The following is a 21,305-nucleotide window of genomic DNA, read 5'->3' on the forward strand; positions in this document are numbered from 1 at the left end:
GGCTCTTTCCCACTCAATAAATATCTTCAGCAACATGAGGCTGGAAAATGGATTACTGAATACATAGGAGAACATAGACAGTGATTTCTATAAGTATTTGCATTGCGATATATTGTTTCCAACTTTGGCTCCATAGTCACTGCTTTACACTTTACTAATAAATCGCTGCCTAAATACTAATGGAGTTTACTGTGTATAATCGCACATGTAGTCACTTTAACACAGCCTGGAGCCAATACATCAAACACTGCTCTGTTGCTGTACTGTAACATAGCAAGTGTATTACTAGTCCCAAACATGCCTGGAGGTTAGCTGAAAAGCAGGAAGTAGATGCTGTGACCTGGCTCCAGTGTGGATGGTCTAGTGGTAATTTATTTTCTGTTCATGTCCTGTGAGCTACTGGCTCCAGCTGCGGCCCAACTGGAGCCCTGCTGAGTACAGCAGTCATCCTCTGTTTGAACCTGTACTGTTCTATAGTCCATTTTATATTGTAGTCTGTCCAGTTCTGTAGTATTTCTTCTTCTTCTTCTTCTGTTATGTTCTGTTCCATTCTGTTCTCTTCTGTTCTCTTCTGTTCTCTTCTGTTCTGTTCTGTTCTGTTCTGTTCTGTTCTGTTCTGTTCTGTTCTGTTCCGTTCCGTTCCGTTCTCTTCCGTTCCGTTCTGTTCTGTTCTGTTCTGTTCTGTTCCTTTCCGTTCTGTTCTGTTCTGTTCTGTTCCGTTCCGTTCTGTTCTTTTCCGTTCTGTTCTGTTCTCTTCCATTCCGTTCTGTTCTGTTCTGTTCTCTTCCGTTCTGTTCCGTTCCGTTCCGTTCTGTTCTTTTCCGTTCTGTTCTCTTCCATCCCGTTCTGTTCTGTTCTGTTCTGTTCTGTTCTGTTCTGTTCTGTTCCGTTCCGTTCCGTTCCGTTCTGTTCTGTTCTGTTCTGTTCCGTTCCGTTCCGTTCCGTTCCGTTCTGTTCTGTTCTGTTCTGTTCCGTTCTGTTCTGTTCTGTTCTGTTCGGTTCTGTTCCAGCAAATTGATTAATTGTTAAACTTCAGCATTATTCAATTTACAAGAAGTTAACACAATTAACACAAGAGTTAACACAAGAGATTGTAGAAGATTGGCTATTTTGATGATAGTTTCACTGTTATCTCTCTACCTTCAACACATATAGGCATGGAATTCTGGACAAAATAATATCTAACAATAAAAGTATTCTCAGATTTGGGTCTGAGAGACAATATCTCATCAAATGGGTCTGTGGCCCTAATGTGTACTAAATTAAGGGTCCTTGACATGAGAATCACTGGTCTAGACTCCCACCTGCCCTCTCTATTATTAATTCTCAGATCCTCCATACATGAAGACATGAAAACATGAAAACATAGCAAGAGCCAGTAGTGAAATCAATACAGTCCTGTGCACATGGTGTCCAGCCCATTACCGCTCTGCTCTAAACTTCCATTTCACTTGTGTGTTATCTGTGTTCCCCAGACCTCCGGTAGAGGACATCCAGACAGTGCTGAGCCCGGTGGTGAGCTGCGGACCACCAGGAGCCCTGCTGACCAGACCAGTGATCCTCACCATCCACCACTGTGCCGACAACGACCAGGAAGACTGGCTCATACAGCTGAAAAACCAACTGGCCATGGGGGAGTGGGAGGTGAGAGCTGGACGTAATTGTTTTGGATGTAATTCTTTTGTGTTTGTGTGTTTTGGTTGCTATTGTTCTCTCATTTTTATTTTTTTCTGAAGGGCTTTAATGTGTTGCTTTTGAATTGTGATTGTACTGCATTTTCATGTAGACTCCAGAGAGAATGGCTGTCACCTTGGTGCCAACTAATTGGGGATAAACTCACATTTAGAGCTAACTTAAGAGATGTAGACACAGAGACATGCACACACATACACTACCAGTCAAAAGTTTGGACACACCTGATTGAATGAACTATGTTTTTCATTATCTTAACTCCATTTTGATCTAAAGGCTTATGCTTAAATGCGTGGAATTTGTTTCCTAGACAAATACAAATAGTGAAGTTGATGCCTATGTATGAATTTCTTTCCAAAGCCTTTTCCTTTCCATCAAGGCAAAGGGCAGCTACTTTAAAGAAACAAAAATATAAGAGAGTTTTGATTTGTTTAACACTGTTTTGGTTTGATTCCATTTGTGTTATTTCATAGTTTAGTTTAGTTTCTAAAATGTAAAAAATTTTAAAAATAAAGAAACATGTGTGTCCATACTTTTGACTGGTAATGTACCGAAAACAATACAAATGTAGAGAAGCATGCACACACAGAGGCACTGACACAAAATAGTCACACACAAACCCACCAGATTATTAATAGGCTTGCATGTCCAACTCACTCGGCCATGTATATACACACATATGCCCATGCACATACATACACACACACATACGCGCATGCACACACAAAGAATATTGTCTTACACCAACAGAATTGGCTGCATCGCACATACACATACACACATACAGAGTGAGGGAGAGAGAAGGAAAGAAAGAAAGAAAGAGAGAGAGAAAGTTTGGTAAACATATAAAGCGCCTACAGGCTACTCGACAAGCAGGGGGTTGAAGACTCCTATCAGAAATAATTTGTTATGCTCCAACCGTCCTCCTCTTCTCTCGTTCTTCTTATGTTTCTCTCCCTCCTTCTTTCCTCCCCTCCCTCTCTCCCTCTTCTCCCAGCATGAAATCTCTACCTCAGCATTCTGCGTGTGTGTGTGTGTGTGTGCACATGTGACTGTGCAAGCATGTGTCCATGTCCGTTTCTGTGACCATGTGTGTGTGTGTGTGTGTGCGTGTGTGTATCCCTGTGTGTATGTGTGTGTGTGGGTGTGTGTGATAAGGCTGTCTTGCAGCATCAGTGTGTCTACAAGGCCCCTGTATGCTGTCTTCTGTTGCTTATCACAGCTCAACACAATGTCTCTGCACAATTAGCCATGCATAAGATTCTGTGTGTGCGTGTCTTTGTGTGTGCATATGTGTGTGTGTGAGAGAGACAGAGAGTAACAGAGCGAGTGAGAGAGAGAGAGAGGAGAGAGAGAGAGAGAGAGAGTGAGAGAGAGAGAGAGAGAGAAAGGGAGGAAAAGAAACAAGAGTGGGTGAAGAGACCAAAAAAAGAAGTAAATATAGCCGCAAGTGGCGATTGAGGGGTCCAAGCACAATTTGATAAGACAGACAGATAGACAAAACAGATAGACAAGAAGGTAGAAAGACACACAAAAACTGACATGTTGTGAAGATCGAACATGCAGTCTAACACCGGCTTTTGTGTTGGCCCGTGACTTAATCTTTTCATTGCAACCACATTGCTGGAGTTGTTCACAATGGCCAAACTTTCTGTTATTTGTCCTTGATGACTAACGACTAAAGGCTGATGCTTTACCTACTGAGCCAAACGCCTGTTATAGGTTTAGTGAGGAGAAACTAACTAAAGGGAAAAGTAGTGTGATACTGCAGCCTATGATTGACAGACTGACAATGTGCTAATCACTTTGTAGAACATTGTAGTGCCCTCCATTAACGAATAAAAGAATACTAAGTCACATGGGCCAGAAAGCTGCTGCTGCACTGATCTCTATGGGTTGAAACTTGTCTGGCCACATCCCAATCATTGATGACATTCAGGTATTTTGCCATTGACAGATGATGTCAAACACCTGTTTTGAGTTTTCTGCACTGTGTGATTTAGTGTTGATGTACTTTTTATGAAACTTCAAAATGGTCAGAGTCCATCAGGGACTGGAACTCACGACCTTGTGATTCAAAGACCTGAGTGTAACCACTCTGCCAACTTCCACTTTGGTGTGTGTTACAGTGGGGAAACAAAACAAAGCGACAAGTGAAAGGTCACAGGTGCTAGTCCAAACCATATTGAAAGCCTCAGAAAGAAGATTATAATTGTACTAGCGTGCCACATTAATCAATTTATACATGGCTTTACAGACATCATCTTGAGAGTCCAGACATCATTTGTATTTAGTTTGATGAAGACTGATCAAATTATCTTGAACATATTACATTGTCAATTTATCAAACTATTTGCAGCTGCACATTTCAATCTACTGTGCGCTCAGTTTTCAAGATATCGTTATAATTTTTGGGCTGTTTACTAATTAAGGTATGGCGATTTCAAAAATCATGTTGTTTTTTTCCTGTAACGTACGGTTTAGGAGGACAACACTGTGAGATCACAGTCAGTTTTTGCTATAAACAGAGGGGGGCGACGTCAGAATCGGGGGTAGGTACCAGTGTACGAAAGATTTATCTGACTTCAGCCGATATGTCCTGAAAATTTCAGCTCTCTAAGACATACGGCTGATTTTTAATGAATTTTTGAAGTTGGGACTTTAATACCAATGAAGATTTGGTTATTATGCAATAAGCCACGCCCACTTTCATCAACAATGACCAAATTTAATGTATCGACTTGGACATCATCCTAGAATATGTGTAAAAATTTTCATAAAAATCTATGCAGTCAATTATGAGATATGAACTTTTTGCATTTGTAGCGCCCACTAGTGGTACAGCTCAAATTGCTTTTGTGGGTGTGTTCATGTAACACTGCTCAACATGTGTTTCAAATTTTGGCTTGATTAGATGAATGGTTAATGAGTTATGGCTAATTTAGTGTTATAGCGTGTTTCATTAAAAGTTTATTGGTCGATAAAAGCCAAACCATTTCACCTTTCAATAACCTTTATACAACTTTGAAGGAGGACGGGCCCAAGATTCTCCACACCAAGTTTCATGTGAATTGGATGAACGGCCTAGGAGGAGTTGCGAAAAAAGTGTTTCTTAAATAATTCAAAATGGCGGACAATACAATATGGTGGACATTGAAAGTGATATATGGGTTGGACTCAGCACCTTCCAAAGAATATATGCACACAAGAATTTTCAGTCTACGACACACGGTTCAGAAGTTGTTGGCCAAAACGTAAAGTTGCTTGTTATAGCGCCACCATCTGGCCAGTGTGCATGGGCTGCCTTGCCTGAGTAGCGGGGGGGCCACCTGCCAAATATGGTTGCTGTAGGACTTACGGTTTCTGAGCTGCAGATACTTTTAGCGGAGAAAAAGAAAGATACAAAGAAAGAAGAAAGAACAATTCCAACAAATACAATAGGGTAAAAAGTGGAATTTCACCAGGAAGTCGATTTATTTTTCTCTTATTGCAGTAAAACATCCATTTTCCATCAGAATGTTTCCCCCCAAAACCGGGAGAGGAAGGTAATTGAATTCCCCTCACATCAGGGGGGAGCAGCCATGGTTGTGATTACCAGTAATAACAGATTCATACCATATTGCTCTCCTACCATTTCGTATTGATTCAACTCATCTATGGGAACACAACTCCACATGAACTGTGATTCAAAACTCAATATTTGTATCACGCGTGTGGGTGACACACAGATACATAGCACACACACATTTGCATGCACATCCACACGCAAGGGCACACAGACACACACACATACAAACACACACACATGCACAACTAATTGGAAATTCAATACTCATATAAAAAGATTGCAGTGTGTTTGTGCATCCTCCCACAACCCAGAAAACCATATAGATTTACCATAACTCAGGCTGTGACAGAGAGCTGGAAAAGATATGAGCAACAGCTCACAGATAATCAGAGTGAAATTGAACACACTTCACAGACAAGCACAGTACAACAGCTCCGAACAAGTGCTGTCTATCCCCTAATGGAAACCTTGATTTACTTTAGAAGTCAGATGTACAGACAGAATTACATTTGAATTTCAGTTCAGTGTCTGGTAGCTTAAAGTTAGATGAAACAATGAATCCACACTCTGGTGAATCTAAAATGCAGCAATTGGTTTTCCTAAGATAAATTACCAGACTAACAATAGGAATCACACAGTGTTCATTATCTTATTGAGGAGAATCCAAAGCCAAAATGATTAAAAACTCTCAGTTTCTGTTGCTAAACAACAATTATTTATACTTAGCACTGCTCTACACCCATCAGCGCTGCCATTGTACTGAAAAATATCTGTCTGTAGCAACAGAGGAATGCACCAATTACAAAACACACGACCCTGCTAACTGAGGCTTGTTTGCATTACTGAAAAAGGCTTCAAAGAGAAGTCCAGTTGTGATAAGTAAACAGGCAGAATATGGCTTGGCATGCCACATACTGACAAAACTGTGTGTGTGTGTGTGTGTGTGTGTGTGTGTGTGTGTGTGTGTGTGTTCCTACAGGACGTGGTGGTAGTGGGAGAGGAGAACTTCACCACCCCCTGCTACGTGCAGATGGACTCGGAGGCATGCCACATCCTAACAGAGACCCTGGGGACTTACTGCCTGGTGGGCCAGTCGGTCAGCAAGGCAGCCGCCAAGAGGCTCAAACTGGCTATTTTTGGACCCGTCTCCTGCACAACACTGGACTATCACATCAGGGTCTATTGTCTGGATGACACACAGGATGCACTCAAGGTAAAAGGTTGCACCTAAAAGAATCGCACCTGAAATAGTTTTGGTTGGGTTGCTTTTAAATGGACAGTCAGTCCGCTAAATTAATCCATATATACACGCACACGCACACGCACACGCACACGCACACGCACACGCACACGCACACGCACACGCACACACACACACACAAGGGATGTGTGACATTTTCAACTGCGTGCCTTGTTGCATTATTGCTTTATGGTGCTATGAGGGGTTTGATTCTCACTTGGACCGCCCATAATAACGTTCTTCGCTTTTAATTTGCATTTGAAATTATAATAATTCCCATAGCTTGATAGTCGTTAACAATAAAGCGAGCATTATATATTAAAGAAGAATATTGTTGCAGTGCATTCTTGGGAGTTTCTGTCTTCCTACAACATGGAATTCTTCTTCTTCTCTCACACAAGTTTGCCTTTTTTGACCAAGCGACCATATTCCAGAAAAGGTTGTTTGATTGTGCCAGTACACTATCACAAAAATATATTATTCCTTGAATAGAAATGATACTCTCACTAGAGTCATAAATAGAAGTTTCTTCCACCTCTAGTCTTCTGGAAATGAGGCGAGGAGCGGTAAACAAAAGGGGTCAAGCAATGTCAAAATAGCGGATGCTTTAGAATTTAAACAAATTCAAAGCACTGGAGGGACTATCTGATATGGGAGATTAACATTGGTAATTTATGATAGCAATGATAACTCAAGTGTCAGTGCGGCACACGTGCACGCACACATACACAAAGAGGAGCCCACACTCAGTTTGAATATTTCAAATAAGCGATTGTAGTTGGACAACAAAGTTCAGAGGTTGACTTTTTAATGATGGAGACTTTGTGTAGTATAATTGATCGGCTGGTGTTTCAAAGGGAGGCAGTAAGTCCCCAAAGGGTGTGCTGTATGTCTACAGTAGAGCCGCTGCGTAGGAAGATGATGGGGAGGAGGAATTGATTATTTTACAAAGGTTATGGGAGGCATCAGAAGACATACTGATAACTTATTCTTCCAAAAATAACTGTGTGTGTGTGTGTGTGTTCATTCATTTGTGTATGCACACGTGTGTATGTAAATGTAATGTAAATGTGAGCGTGAAATGTAAATGTGTTCATGTTTGTGTGTATACTGATGTGTGTGAGCATACCAGTTGGTGTGCTTGTGTGTCTGTAAGCCATAGTTATTTCCTTTGCACCCTTGTGGTGCGGGCTTAGTTGATATACAGTAGTCAATTTAAAAAGGATGAGCAAAAATCCCCACAGGACTCCCTCTGCAATGTATTATTGAAACAACTGCAGCAAAGCAAAGTAAAAAGTTCTGCTTCCTTTGGTATGTAATATGGACAAGGATATCAAATGGACAGTATCAATTGTACATCAACTGAATTTGTTTTCCTATGATGATATCAAAGATACTAAATTAATAAAGCAAAAACCCAGATTAAGCGTGGTACATCGTCTGAAATTGAAGCTGAACTGAGTGAAGATGCTAGTTACAGAATTCTTTAAAACCATGGAAAACAGAGCAAAAGGAAAACAAGTCTGATGGTTCTCTTGCCATGTTAGTGGAATGAAAAAGTGTAACGTAAAAGAAAAGAAGGGCCCCCAAAATCCACTCTGCATCACTGTTCTTATGTTTTGGAATTGGTGGCTTTGTACAGTATATTGTCTTTGTGTGTTGTATTGTATTTATTTATTGTGTTGTGTCACATTTTAACCAACCTGTAAAGCCAAAAGACAAATTTCCACTGCAGTAGACAGTAAGGTTCAATTCTATTCTTCTATTCTATTCTAAAATCTTGGATAAAGAGAGTTTTTATCATTTTGCATTTTCCATTTTATCAGTTTCATTAGGATTATCACTCAATTAAGTGATCTTCCAATGCCAATAGAAGCTATTAAATTTTACAGTCTTGTATCCAAGGTGTGCTGCATTTCCCTGCATCTCATAACAGCAGTATGCTGACTGATGGTGCATTACTAATCAATGTTTTTTATTGAAGCGGCTCATTGTGTCTCTTTAGTTTAACACAATTAGCATAGCCAAGCTTTGCTTACATCTTTTGCACATCATTTTACATGAAAGCGGAGATGCTGTACTGATGCAGGGGAAATGGATGTAAGAGGACTTCTACAATGGCTACTACGTGTGGAAAATAAGGGGCTCGATGCATTCCACAATGTGATGGTGACAAAATTGAGCAAAAGGAAACGTAGGGGGGGAAAAATACTTTGAAGTTTGAGTTGTTAACAGTTCATGTTGTTGTTTCTTTGTGGGGTTTTCATGCAGGAGGTTCTTCAGATGGAGACCCAGATGGGAGGGAAGCTTCTGGATGAGCCAAAGACTCTGAACTTTAAAGACAGCACACACAATCTGAGACTGTCCATCCACGACGTACCACACACACACTGGAAGAGCAAACTGATCGCTAAGTATCAGGTGAGATGCACACACACACACACACACACACACACACACACGCATACACACACACCCACCCCTAAAGACACTTCACAAATGACTAGTTACAAGTTACAGAATGCTATACACTCATTGAAATTCCAACACAAACCGGTCCATTCCACTCTTAATAGCACCTGATCTTTAGAAACAACATCACAGTCAATAATACCACTGATTAAGCCACACTCAGGAGAGACTTTGACAAGAGCTTTTTGTGAACATGCATATTTTAAAGGTGTGTTTTAAGTTCTGTATCCTGTCTGCAACAATTTCCTCCACTGCCAATGTGCTCTACCAGGTGTGGAGTGGAGAATTCTTGTTGTAAAACTAGTGTATATGGATGTGTTTGTCTTTTAATATAGCAGTAACACCCAAGAGGGCTTTCTTTACTGTGATTATGGGTACAGTGGGTACAGCGGCGTACAAGGCACAGCCAAGTACAGTTTGCATTACCATTGTCCCCGTAATCACTGTGAAGAACACTCTCTGGGGTATTATGGCTGTTACAAAATGATTACCAAAGTATTCTTCAGTCACAATTTTAATTGCTTGAGACTTGACTTGACGCATGAGGATAATACTTGAGACCTGACTTGGATTCTGCTGACTTGACTTGACTTGAAAAGGTTTCTTGACAAAAGATCTTGTGTTTGTGTAAATGTAATTGATTGGTTTCTGTTTTCTGAATTTGTATGGAATGATTGAATTTATTGAAGTTGAAACTGATTATATAAATCAAACCCATGATGCTCTTACCAAGTTTTCATCCTGTTAAAACCATATTGCATGAAAAGTCCTGGATATTTAGTTTTCTTTAAGATGTTAAATTGATATTGGACTCTTGATTTGTTCTGACTTGACTTGGTGTTCTACATTTAGACGCGAGACTTGACTTAAGACTTGACAGTAATGACTTGGACTTGAGTTGGACTTCACTTGGTAATCTGCATTTAGACTTGAGACTGATTTGGGCCTCGAGCAAAGTTGACTCGGTCACACCTCTGGTATGTACATAAGAGTAATGTCAGAAAGCAAGACATATTGCTCTCTAGTTACGACAAGAGTTAGCATAGCAACCACTTTTCCTGAGTCACAGCTAGCCGTACTTTATCGGAATTATCGGCACAGATGGAAAAAATATCTTTGACCAATCGGATTGCTTGCCTGCCACTACCTGTCATAGAAACACACATATTCTTTGTGTGTTTTCCAGGAGATCCCGTTCTACCAGGTGTGGAGCGGCAGCCAGCGGACTCTCCACTGCACCTTCACCCTGGAGAGACTGAGCTCAGCCACCACAGAGATCAGCTGTAAACTGTGCGTACGACAGGTGGAAGGAGAGGGGCAGATCTTTCAGCTCAGCAACACGCTGGAGGAGGTGAGGTCATCGACATCCACGTTGCACACAGGAAAACCGACACACTGTTTACTGGCTGTACATCGGCCGTACATCCGAGAGGAGTGTGGAAGACAAATTTAACTCACACTGAGGTAGAGGGTATACACACGGAAGGACAAAAAAGACATGCAGAAAAGAGGTGAACACAGGCAGATGGGCATGCATGCAGATTCACACACACACACACACACACACACACACACACACACACTCGTTCTACATTCTTCTACTTACTTCTATATTCCACTACTAAAGGTCTTAAAGTCACTAAGTTTTTCTCGAGCCGTCAGACAGTCAGGGTTCCTGCTATGGTTCTGTGACTCTGTTCAATCATTCATACTGGGGCTAGAGGTCACATAACACGACTGGAATAACTGGTCTTTGATTTAGCTGGGCCATGTTACCACAAAGTCACCGCACGTGTGTCTGCGTGTGTGTGTATGAACGCTTTTCGGTCGGAGGTCAGACAGTTCTTCTGGAATATCACTGCTTTGATTTCTCCCTTGGTGTCATGAGTGATAGCGTTGCTCATCAGAATTTTTTTAACCCTCACTTAACTAGGAAAATTGACTATGAGGAATAGGTTCTTTACTGCATATAGGGGAGCGGTTGCAGGAGCAGGATGGAAGGAATACAGCAGAATGAGAAGGAGAATCGCTAACGTTTAAAAAGTTTGCAACCCTCGGAAAAACTTTTTGTTGGCATTCATCAGAGTTTTACTTAAGTTTCAGGAGGAGATCTAATTTACTGAACTGCTCTAGCCTGATGAAAAACCCCTGTGCCTTTAATCTCCTGTTTGCCAAAGAAGACAATCCTGATCCTTCCCCATTTCTTATTATCCGATCACATTACCTCCATTTAATATATAAGCCCTCACTCACCTCTTGCCCTTGCTCCGCTCGCCTCAGCCATCCCGCCACCAGCCTTATGTCCTCCCCTAGCATTATTCAGGGTTTTGTAGGGAGATGTACAACATCATTCTCCAACCGAGAGCTGACATCTCCTCACTGCAAAGACAAAGAGTTTCCATTCACACAAGCAATCCATTAGCCTTCTCCACTCTTGACCTCAGTTGAGGAAGAAGCTCAGAGTAATTAATTTCACTATAGCAAAAGTGGTGATAAGTAGGTACATTCAAAAATCTATACTTACCAATGAGGAGGCACTGTATGACATCTCCTATCAACACCCACTCCTAAACTGCCCTCTGCCCTTTTTGGACAAGCTGTGCATCCAATTGAATAAGTTGTGAGGATACAGCTTTGTGTCTTGGCTCATAGTTGTTAAATTGGCTGAATCATACAATGAGAGCTATGGTAGAAATCCTCCATCCTGCATTTCTCCTGCACTGGTACTGCAGCAGCCACTGCAAAGTCTTCTTTCTTGAATAATATACAATAAATAAATAAAAATAGACTCAAAACTAAACCAGCCTATAGTCAGATCATTCCTTATGCCTTCTGATGACTAAAAAGAGAACAAAATACAACTCTTCAAACAGTTCATCTTGGCAGCAGAGCAGCAGTTGTGCAGCAAGCATGCAGTAAAAATTGAGACTTCGACTTCTATTTGGGCAATGCCAGTTTTATCACAAAATTAAATATTTTGTTAGATAATCCAATTTAAAAAGGCAACATCTAGTCTTGGAAAATAATTACCGTAATCACATGGGATGGTTTGGCTAGTATGGTAATTAGAGCTGAATAGCTAAAGGAATATTCAGTGAATCTCTTTGTGTATGCATTAAATAAAATGCTGTAGACTTAAAGACTTAAAACACCCCCAACCAGCCTGCCGTCTGCTGTATATTGAATAATGTACCACAGGTCTGAAGCATTTATTATTTCAGGAGAAAAATGGAGATGTCCCTTTGTATCAATCATTCAGTCTCCAGCAGCAGAGAGCTTTCTGCTGTAAATTGAGGCTAAGTAGACGCTGTAAATAGTAATCATTTACATCAACAGTGGCAGTTGTTGTTTCCCTCTGCCAAGCCACATTCATTAGACTGCTGCCTCCTTTCAGCCCAGGAGTGGTAGATTAATGGGATGAAGGTTTAGGGATATTAAGAGAGACAGAGAGAAAAGAGACAGAGACCAACAGATAGACAGGGAGCGAGGAGGATAGAGAGAGAGAAAGTGTTTGGAAGCAAATCTTTGTGTGTGTTGCACTCTTGTATTAATTAAGAAACCCATCTGTAATTGGTCACAACAGCAGGCAAGCAGCAGAGAGGAAAGCAGGAATCATGGGAAGATCTCTGCCAGAAAGAAATAGATCATGTCCAAGCAGAAATGAAAAACTATACAGAGACGATCATTATCAAAAGTGCCCATTGTATATATGTCTTTGTTTCAGATAGGAATTGATTGATTTAACCTCACCATGTCACCACATGGATATATATTATAGTCCATATTTTAAATTGAGCAAGTTGTCAGAGCAGAATATACTGTAGTTGCATGCTCTTAACCCTTAATGCATTCTGGCAGATGGTCCAAGTCCATCCCTAGATACTTTTTCTCCTCTGTCTCACAAGAGCTGCAGTATATTGAACTGACGATAATCTATAGAATCCTAATTTCTCCATGAACTAAACAATTCAGAAATTGGGAATAAATAGTCGTTTTTCCCTTTATACACCCATGTATTTTGGTATTTTAAAATGACTTTGGCATAGTCTGTCAGTCATGAAACGCTTAGTAGATCAAGGTGGCCAAAATAAAAGCAAAACTGAAAACTGAGACGCAAGGTTTTTGCTGTACAGCGCTGTATGAAATAACTAATTTCTACTTTTTTTTGTCTTTCCAGGAGGTCCAGTGCATAGACACTTCCCTGATGGACCCAGCCAGTAGCATCACTACCTTAGTGGGGCCCAATGCCTTCCGCATTCCGTTGTCTATCAGACAGAAGCTGTGTGGCAGTCTGGATGCACCGCAGACCAGAGGCAATGACTGGAGGATGCTGGCCCACAAACTCAACCTTGACAGGTGTGGAAATACACACACGCACACACAAACACACACACAGAAACAGACACAGACACGCACACCTTTATCATTTATTTACTGCAGAACTAGTGCTTCCCTCAGGCTTTTTCCTTGGTGAGGTGGAAAGGCCTCTGAAACAGCATTTAGTCTGGAACTAAACTGAAACTAAAGTGGGATGGCAGCTCATCTGGGTCGCCTGCCGCGCCTCTTCAGTGACAGGGGAAAGACTGAGCACAGCTCTGTTTATTCAAACCTCTGACATGACTCCTGACAAACAAACTCCGCTGGGACAGATGGGGAGACACCACAAGGATGGGAACAGCCAGTTCCATAGAGACTAATGAAAGTTTGTTTGTTTTTATCTCTGTGGGAGGAACAGATACCATCGCACATACATATAAACACAGCGATACAATGGAATCACTATTTGCAGTAGCGCCTTGTTCATCCGAACACCAGACGTCTGAGCAGAAATCCATGGTCTTTTCTTGTCGATGAACAAATCTGAACTCAAAATTAAACTGCACAAAGAATAATTGTGTATGCATGGTTTCAACGCATTTCAGTGTTTTGAACCTGCATTCCTGAAGAGTCAAAACAAACAAAATGTATTCTGCTACAGTCACAGGAACCTAAACAGTAAAGACGCCTTCTGATTTACGAGTAACATCCTCAGTTTACACTCACACATATACTTACATATATATTCAGTCCAGAGGCTCATCCTCCTTCTACATCTACTGAAACAGAGGCAGACACAAAGATGGATAATTGGGCACAGTGCGTCGCATTTGTCCCAATGGGAAGCTCATGACATAGTCTGGTAATGCGTGCACCAAATACTTATGACAATTGGGCGAAAAATGGGCAGGTAGGTAGATTGTTGTTTACTTGCACATTTCCTCTCAAATTCACAAGGAGGATGATAAAAAGAAACACCATTTCCCATCATCTCTTCTCTTAAAACTGCCACATCATGACTGCCTGGCTTCAAATTATGACTCCTGTTTTGCCATCACACCCTAACACTCTCTTAGCCTTTTAGCTTTATTGTTAGCTGATATCTGGTAAGACATGCAAAGACACGCACGCACACACACACACACACACACACACACACACACACACACAATGAAGAAATGGCAGAGGTGGATCTCAGCTATTGAGTTCACTTCCCAGCAGGATACTGTTGATCACATACTGCAGAGAGATAGAGACTGAGACAGAGAGAGATAGAGTCAGAGAGAGAGTGAGAGAGAGAGAGAGAGAGAGAAGAGAGAGAGAGAGAGAGAGAGAGAGAGGGAGAGAAGAGAGAGAGAGAGAGTGAGAGAGAGAATGGAAGGAAGAAAGAAAAGAAAACACTGTTATTAAGTGTTTTGAACAAGAGACACATGGGTACAGTTTATGGAGAAAAAAAGAAAAAAGCAAGAAAAAGAGACTGAGAGAAAGAGAGACACTGAGAAGGAGCAAGGTGACCATGTCTCTTATTATGTTGAAACATTACCAGCAGTACGCAATCACAGGATTTACAAAGGAACAGGTTTTTACCCCATGGGGCCTAAATCTGTTTTTTCCACTTTAAAAGCTGCAATGAGAAGATGAGAAGATCAGATCTTTGTCACAAATGGTTTCAAAGTGAGAATTGTTTCTGCTCCTGTTAGTGTGTACAGTGACTAAAAAACTATTTTCCTTGTTGACTTTTTTGTACATTTTTTGGGCTGCAACAGGATTTCAAAAGGCATTTATCCTAGATGTTTTTATTTTTTTTTGTGTGTCTTAAATTTAGGCAGTAATCTCTTCACTCCAAGTGTACAGTCCACAACAGGATTTCAAAATGCAGTAGTAAGCTCTTTATTCCAAGTGTACATATAATTCCAAAATTTAAAACAAGTATATTCACTCACCTTGTTTCATTTGCGCTAACGTCCCTCACTCTTACCATTTTATGCCATTCTGCACATTTAAATGGGATTTTAGGGTGTAAGTTAGACTCTCCAGCAGAACACACAGTTACTGGGTGGTTTGTGGTTTAGGAATGGATGGTATCCAGCTTCCTGAAGATTCAGAACAGAAGAGAAAGTAGATCAATTGTCAGCCTACTACTATATTTCAGTCAGGACAACTCACATAATGATATTAATTAGTTTATTAATGGTTATGACATAGCAATAGGTTTGGTTTTGGCAGAATAGATCTGCTTTTATGGCTTGCTGCTGCACATGCAAAGACTTAGACATGGAAAGTGCAAATGGTGCACCTTTCACCCTTTCCATTGGACTTTCGAGGTGAAAAGAAAAGAAAGGAGAACTTTGTGTTAGATTTCAGACCGGAGGCAATTTAGGACAAAAAATGCACAAAAAGTCAACAGCGTGGGGGGGGGTCATTTCAATATTTTTTTTTGAAGAGTATAATCATCAGATTAAGGATCATGATCTTGTAGACAGAAACAGAGAGAGATACTGACATGTTTACAGCTAGACTCAAACTCGCAAATAGTCACTTTATGGCAGAGCGATTTAGTTATTTGTTCAGCTATTATGTATTATAATGTAATAACCTCAATCTTTTTCAAATTTTCCAAATACGCTGCTCTGAAAATGTACATCCCGGATGACAGAGCAGGTTATACTGGTTATACTCCAACATTTACCATATGTTTCTCCCTCCCTCCCTCGTTTGTTTCTCCAGGTATCTGAACTACTTTGCCACCAAGTCCAGTCCGACAGGCGTGATCCTGGATCTGTGGGAGGCCCAGCACTTCCCCGACGGAGACCTGAACGAACTGGCCGCTGTGCTGGAAGAGATGGGTCGCCACGACGGCAACTTCGCCTCCATGACGACGGAACACTGACAAAGCAACGTGGTTACCATGACAATGACAGAACTCTGGAGACGATGACGAGTGAATTCCATACGGTTGATACAGCAGCGAGGGCAAAAGAGTTTGATATGAGGAAAAGAAAAGTTGTCGCCATGGCGATTGAGAACCACTGAAATACCGTGGTAATCATGCTGGCGTGGTAACAAACAGAACAAGAAGACAGCAGTAGCAGGAGAGACTGTGTGAGAACTGTGTGTTTGTGTGCATGTGTGTGTTTGTGTGTGTGTGTGTGTGTGTGAGTGCGTGCGTGTGTGTGTGTGTGCATGTGTCTGTGATGTTACAGTGTCACATGTGTCTGAAGGAGCGATAACCCTACCTGCCACACAAACACAGTCGATCAGGAACAAACAAAACATACACACGCCTAAAAAAAAAGGACCTTGTCTAGTGTAACGCCAGTTGTTCTCTTTGCTGTTATTTTATACTGAACAGAAAAAGAGGAGAAAAAGCGAGAACGATAGAGGGACTGACCTTGAGAACCTCTACAGGAATGGAACAGAATCATAAGGAGAGAAAGGAGCTAAACTGATTACAGAAGAGCGGGAAGAGGGTGAACTGAGGGAAAAGAAGATGAGCGAGAGAGAAGATGAGCCTCTTTAGGAAGAGGAGAATAAAAACAGAGAGAAGCTAAACTGATTACAAAAGAGAGGGAAGAGATAAAGTGATGGAAGTATCAGCAGGTGATCATCGGTAAGAGCAGAATGGAAAACAGAGAGAGGAGAGGGGAGATAAAAGAAGTGATCCTCTCCTCTCCTGTGAGCCTTGGCTGTACGTGTTTGCCAGTACAGTTTGTTGTCTTTATATCGTTTCCTAGGGAACGCTCTATATGTATTCTGCTGTCCATATGTGTGGATCATTTCCTGCTAACAGAATTTGCTACACAGTGACTGTCAATCAACGGCCCTGACCAGAAACAAACCCAAGGGACCAGTTTCCACTTTTTGGCTGAGCCGCGACGTTAAAAATCACTACATCTTCAAAGTCAATGATTCGTTTTTTCCGTATCCATCTTAAGGTTAAGGTGTAGGCAAAGGTTATCAATGAAGTTAAAGATGGGGTTAGATTAAGTTTCTACATCGCAGCTATATCAAAAAGTGGAAACCCTAAGCTTAGCCGTCTCTCCAGGTAATCACTCATGACAGACTTGAGACTTGAGAAACGCAGCCAGAGGTTTGACTTGACTACTATGTTCCTCAGAATCAACATGAAACCTGAAGTAAAAACTGTTTTCAGTGGCGTATGGTTGTGATAGAATTGTGAAATTGGCTGTTTTGCTGTGTATTTATGAAATTTGCACTTACGATCAAGAGATAAGTATCAGACTGTCAGCTATTGATTCTCATGTATATTTTACTCTAATGGAATCAATATTTGACGATTTAAGTTTTAGTTTTTTTTCATATATAGGCTATATATTTATCTTCTGATCAGGAAAGCCAATTTCTCATAAGCATACAGCAAAAAAAGAACCAATTTGCACTTGTCCTATACTGGAGGTTTCACACCAAGCCATTGTAAAGCAAGGCAGCAAAGACGATCTTGAAGCTGCAGAAGTATCCATTGCAGAAGTCCCAATGTTAACATGCTCACCGCACTGCCACTGCTGCTCTGTTGTTCCTCCCTGAAGAGGAACTGTTTGGACAGTGCTGCAGAGCTGATGCAGGACAGATGCAGGGTGGGGGAACTCTTGCCGTGGCTATGATCGTAAGATGCGTTTTGGTAACCGGCCCTCAAATCTAGGAGCCTCCGTGAAAGACTGTGGTCTAAGTTAGGGATTGTTTCTTGACAGGGCCCAACTCAGAGAAAAGAGAGAGGAAGCAAAAAGGGACAAACTAGAAATTAAAACACAAGTGTGATAAATACAGTAGTGTAGGAATTATGTGATAGTGAATCAAAAATACATCTGATATCATTCATTACCGCTAAATGTACCCAATAAACTGACTTTATCAATCATATTTTAATTTTCTAAAATATATATACATACATATATATATACAGTATATATATATTTATTTCATATTTTTGGTGTCCCATCATCGTAGGATGTTGGTCTCAGCCCTATATTGTGTCATCTGCCCTAAGCCTTCATGTGATTTCATTTGTGATCACTACCACTTTGCTGGTCACTAGCGCCATCCAGTGGCCTTTCAAGAATCACAGCATTTACAATTTCGATTGTCTGAAATGTGTAAATACATGAATATCGTGTTCATCCTAATGACATTGTATTACCATGATATTTTTTTTTTTTGTTCAGTGATCATTATTGTGTTATTTACATTAATATTATTTTACCATTTTTATGTTTCTTATAAGTGTGGACTGTATGGAAAACAAAAAATAACATGTAACATATCAGTTAGTTGCCCTTTATCTAAATAGACCCCTAATAGATGTGTAAACAATGTTCTGTCAGCAACTAACATTCCAACATTGGTGTATTTGTTGAAAAAGTTGCATTCGATAACTAAAACGTCTAGAAAACAACTAATGGGGCCTATGTAAAATGAAGTGTAACATATTTGTGTTTTGCAGAACAACATTGTGAATCAACACTGGCTGTTCAATTCGTACAACTCATATGTATGCAATGAGTGGGGTCAGCAAAGAATAGTTAGCCTAACATTGCTGTCTGATGGAAATCTCATAGCTCCAAAAAAAAGCCAGCTTTGTGGGAATGAAGTAAAAACAAACAGCCTTATTTTCAGTGGGTTTTTGAATAGGTGTCATGGGCTTTCTGGGCTCATGAAATGTATTCAGAATGTAAAGAACAACATGGACATTCAGTTGAAGTGGAAAAACAAAAAAAAGTAAACTACTCAAGAACTGGAGTTACGATGTTTTCTTGTGACAGCTATGAGTATACAACGTCTGGAAGAAACTGTAGTGTGTGTAATGTTGCCATCATTAAAACAGACTGTTTCTGCTCTGAACTATGGAGAGACGCCATATGAAACTGAACTGACATCAGGTATGTAGAGGAGATACCGAGGAGGATATTATGAAGAAAACAAAGTAGGCAAAGGCTGAGTTTATACAGGTACAAAAGGTCAGATCTTTACCTCAGATCTTTATGTGGCTGTCTATACAGGGGAAAACCTTGAAAAATTGATTTTTCACATTGATTTTTCTGTCTTTGTTTAGACAGCCAGAAGTGTGCAAGGTAAAAATCAGACCTCTTGTACCAGCGCAAAACCAGACATATAGTAGACATGGAGGCCTCAAGTATGTACATTTTAATTTTGGACAGCCTTATTAACCAAATTATAAAGGTTCATGGTTAAATGAGTGGATATTTTGTATATTTTCAAATGTACTCTTTATCAACGTATCAATGTAACTGATATAACTGCTGATATCAGATGTGGGAGTCGGATTCTAATTTTGTGAGGATAAAAGCCTAAAACATCAAGTCATCAATATACTTTGTTTCACATGAAAAAGTTAACTTAAAGGTCATAACAGTGTCTCTTCAGACAATGTGATGTGATCATCGACATCTCCAATTAACGGCAGGATTTACAGGCATAAAGGCATTTTTAACTCTTTGTAGCAATCTGATTTCCTCTGAAGAATTGTGTGTGATCAAGCAAAGGGTTAAAAAAAAAATGGAAGTTATCAATTCCTGTGTGACTGCACCCATCCGTGCCATGGTCTACATTTTACCAGGACGATTTATGTCGAAGGAGTGGGCTGACAAAGGGAGTTTTTATACGAGCGGAGCGCATGTAGGCCTCAAGGTGAACATTCAAACAGAGTGTGACATGAAAGACGAGAAAGTAGTGTGTTAAGATATCAAAGTATGTAAAAAAAAAAAAAAAAAAAAAAATTCTATCCACAGTATGTACAGTTGTGTACTGTCAGCTATATTTGGCAAATTTCAGAATATGGAAAAAAAAGAGCAGTACAGTTAGATACTAGTTTGTATGTTTCAAGTTTTTATTTAAGTTTCTTTCTTTTTTTGTAAAAGCAGTGTCTACTATGCAAACTTGGCATTGGTTATCATGATAGAAGTCTATAACTAGAGCTGTGCTTGTAAGTGCATTTTTATTTTACTATCAGGGGTGATTTTATTTGATTAGTGTGGGGTAGTATTGGTCCATTTTAGCTAATTCTGGCACGCTTCATGAATCTTGCTCAATCTTGCAGAATGCTCGCCTCTCTATCTCCTCTAATTGTTTTCTGTACAAAGTGTAAGAAAGAATTTTTAAGACAATTAATAAATTATATTTATAAGCAACGCTGAAAACGTGTGATGCTGTTGTTGTGGTTATTTCTGTAGATTTACTTTCACATAATAGTTGTGAAGTAAGGTTAACTCACATTTCATTATGGCTTCTCAATGTACTAAGCATGCTGTTCGTTAAAAATACAGCATGTCTTGGTAGTAGGTGAAGGTGATTTACACTACCAGTCAAAAGTTTGGACACACCTGATTGAATGTACTATGATTTTCATTTCATCTTAAAACCATTTTGATCTAAAGGCTTGTGCTTAAAAGCTTGAAATTTGTTTTTAGACAAATATAAATAGTGAAGTTGATGCCTATGTGTGAATTTCTTTCCAAAGCCTTTGCCTTGATTTGTTTAACATTTTTTTGGTCACTAAGTAATTCAATTTGTGTTATTTCATAATTTTGATGTTTTTACTATTCTAAAATGTGAGAATAGTAAAAATAAAGTAAAATGTGTGTGTCCAAACTTTTGACTGGTAGTGTATAGAACATGACTATGCAAATGTTGTTTATAATCTTGATTTTTAAAGGGTTTTTTTTCTTGTGAATTCATGGATATTATCAGGTTCCAGACTTAATAATCAGTTGAATATAACAGCCTGAAAAGGGGGGAAATTGAAATAAACCTTATGGTGTCAATATTAAACATGCTGTGTGCTCAGCAGCAGCGACAGGTTGTACCAAGGCAAGTCACTGTTAGGGTAACACAGAACATATGGAGAGCATACCTAAACAGTACGGGGCGCTGCCAAGTCACTGCTTAGTATTCGCCTCGTAATTTCAGCCACCACAAACAGTGCGCCAGCCATGTGGATGAGTGAAACACTTTATTGGGGGAATGTTCAACCTTTTACTGAAT

General features: G+C 40.1%; 1 protein-coding gene across 1 annotated transcript in view; it reads left to right on the forward strand.

Annotated features, from left to right (window-relative positions):
* LOC139642566 (netrin receptor UNC5C-like) overlaps window positions 1-20,450 on the forward strand; it is a gene marked incomplete at its 5' end in the record, with an annotated part of 46,107 nt that extends 25,657 nt beyond the window's left edge. The window contains 6 exons of the mRNA XM_071517447.1: window positions 1,476-1,644; window positions 6,240-6,473; window positions 8,772-8,921; window positions 10,159-10,323; window positions 13,150-13,328; window positions 16,017-20,450. Coding sequence (XP_071373548.1) covers window positions 1,476-1,644; window positions 6,240-6,473; window positions 8,772-8,921; window positions 10,159-10,323; window positions 13,150-13,328; window positions 16,017-16,179 — 1,060 coding nt within the window. The remainder of the gene's footprint in view (window positions 1-1,475; window positions 1,645-6,239; window positions 6,474-8,771; window positions 8,922-10,158; window positions 10,324-13,149; window positions 13,329-16,016) is intronic.
* Window positions 20,451-21,305: the final 855 nt, after the last annotated feature.

Source organism: Centroberyx affinis, unplaced genomic scaffold (genome assembly GCF_046629955.1).
Source record: "Centroberyx affinis isolate AG114_WGS23_722 - 3 ecotype Tasmania unplaced genomic scaffold, CSIRO-AGI_Caff_v1 ptg000497l_1, whole genome shotgun sequence".
Classification (NCBI taxonomy): Eukaryota; Metazoa; Chordata; class Actinopteri; order Beryciformes; family Berycidae; genus Centroberyx; species Centroberyx affinis.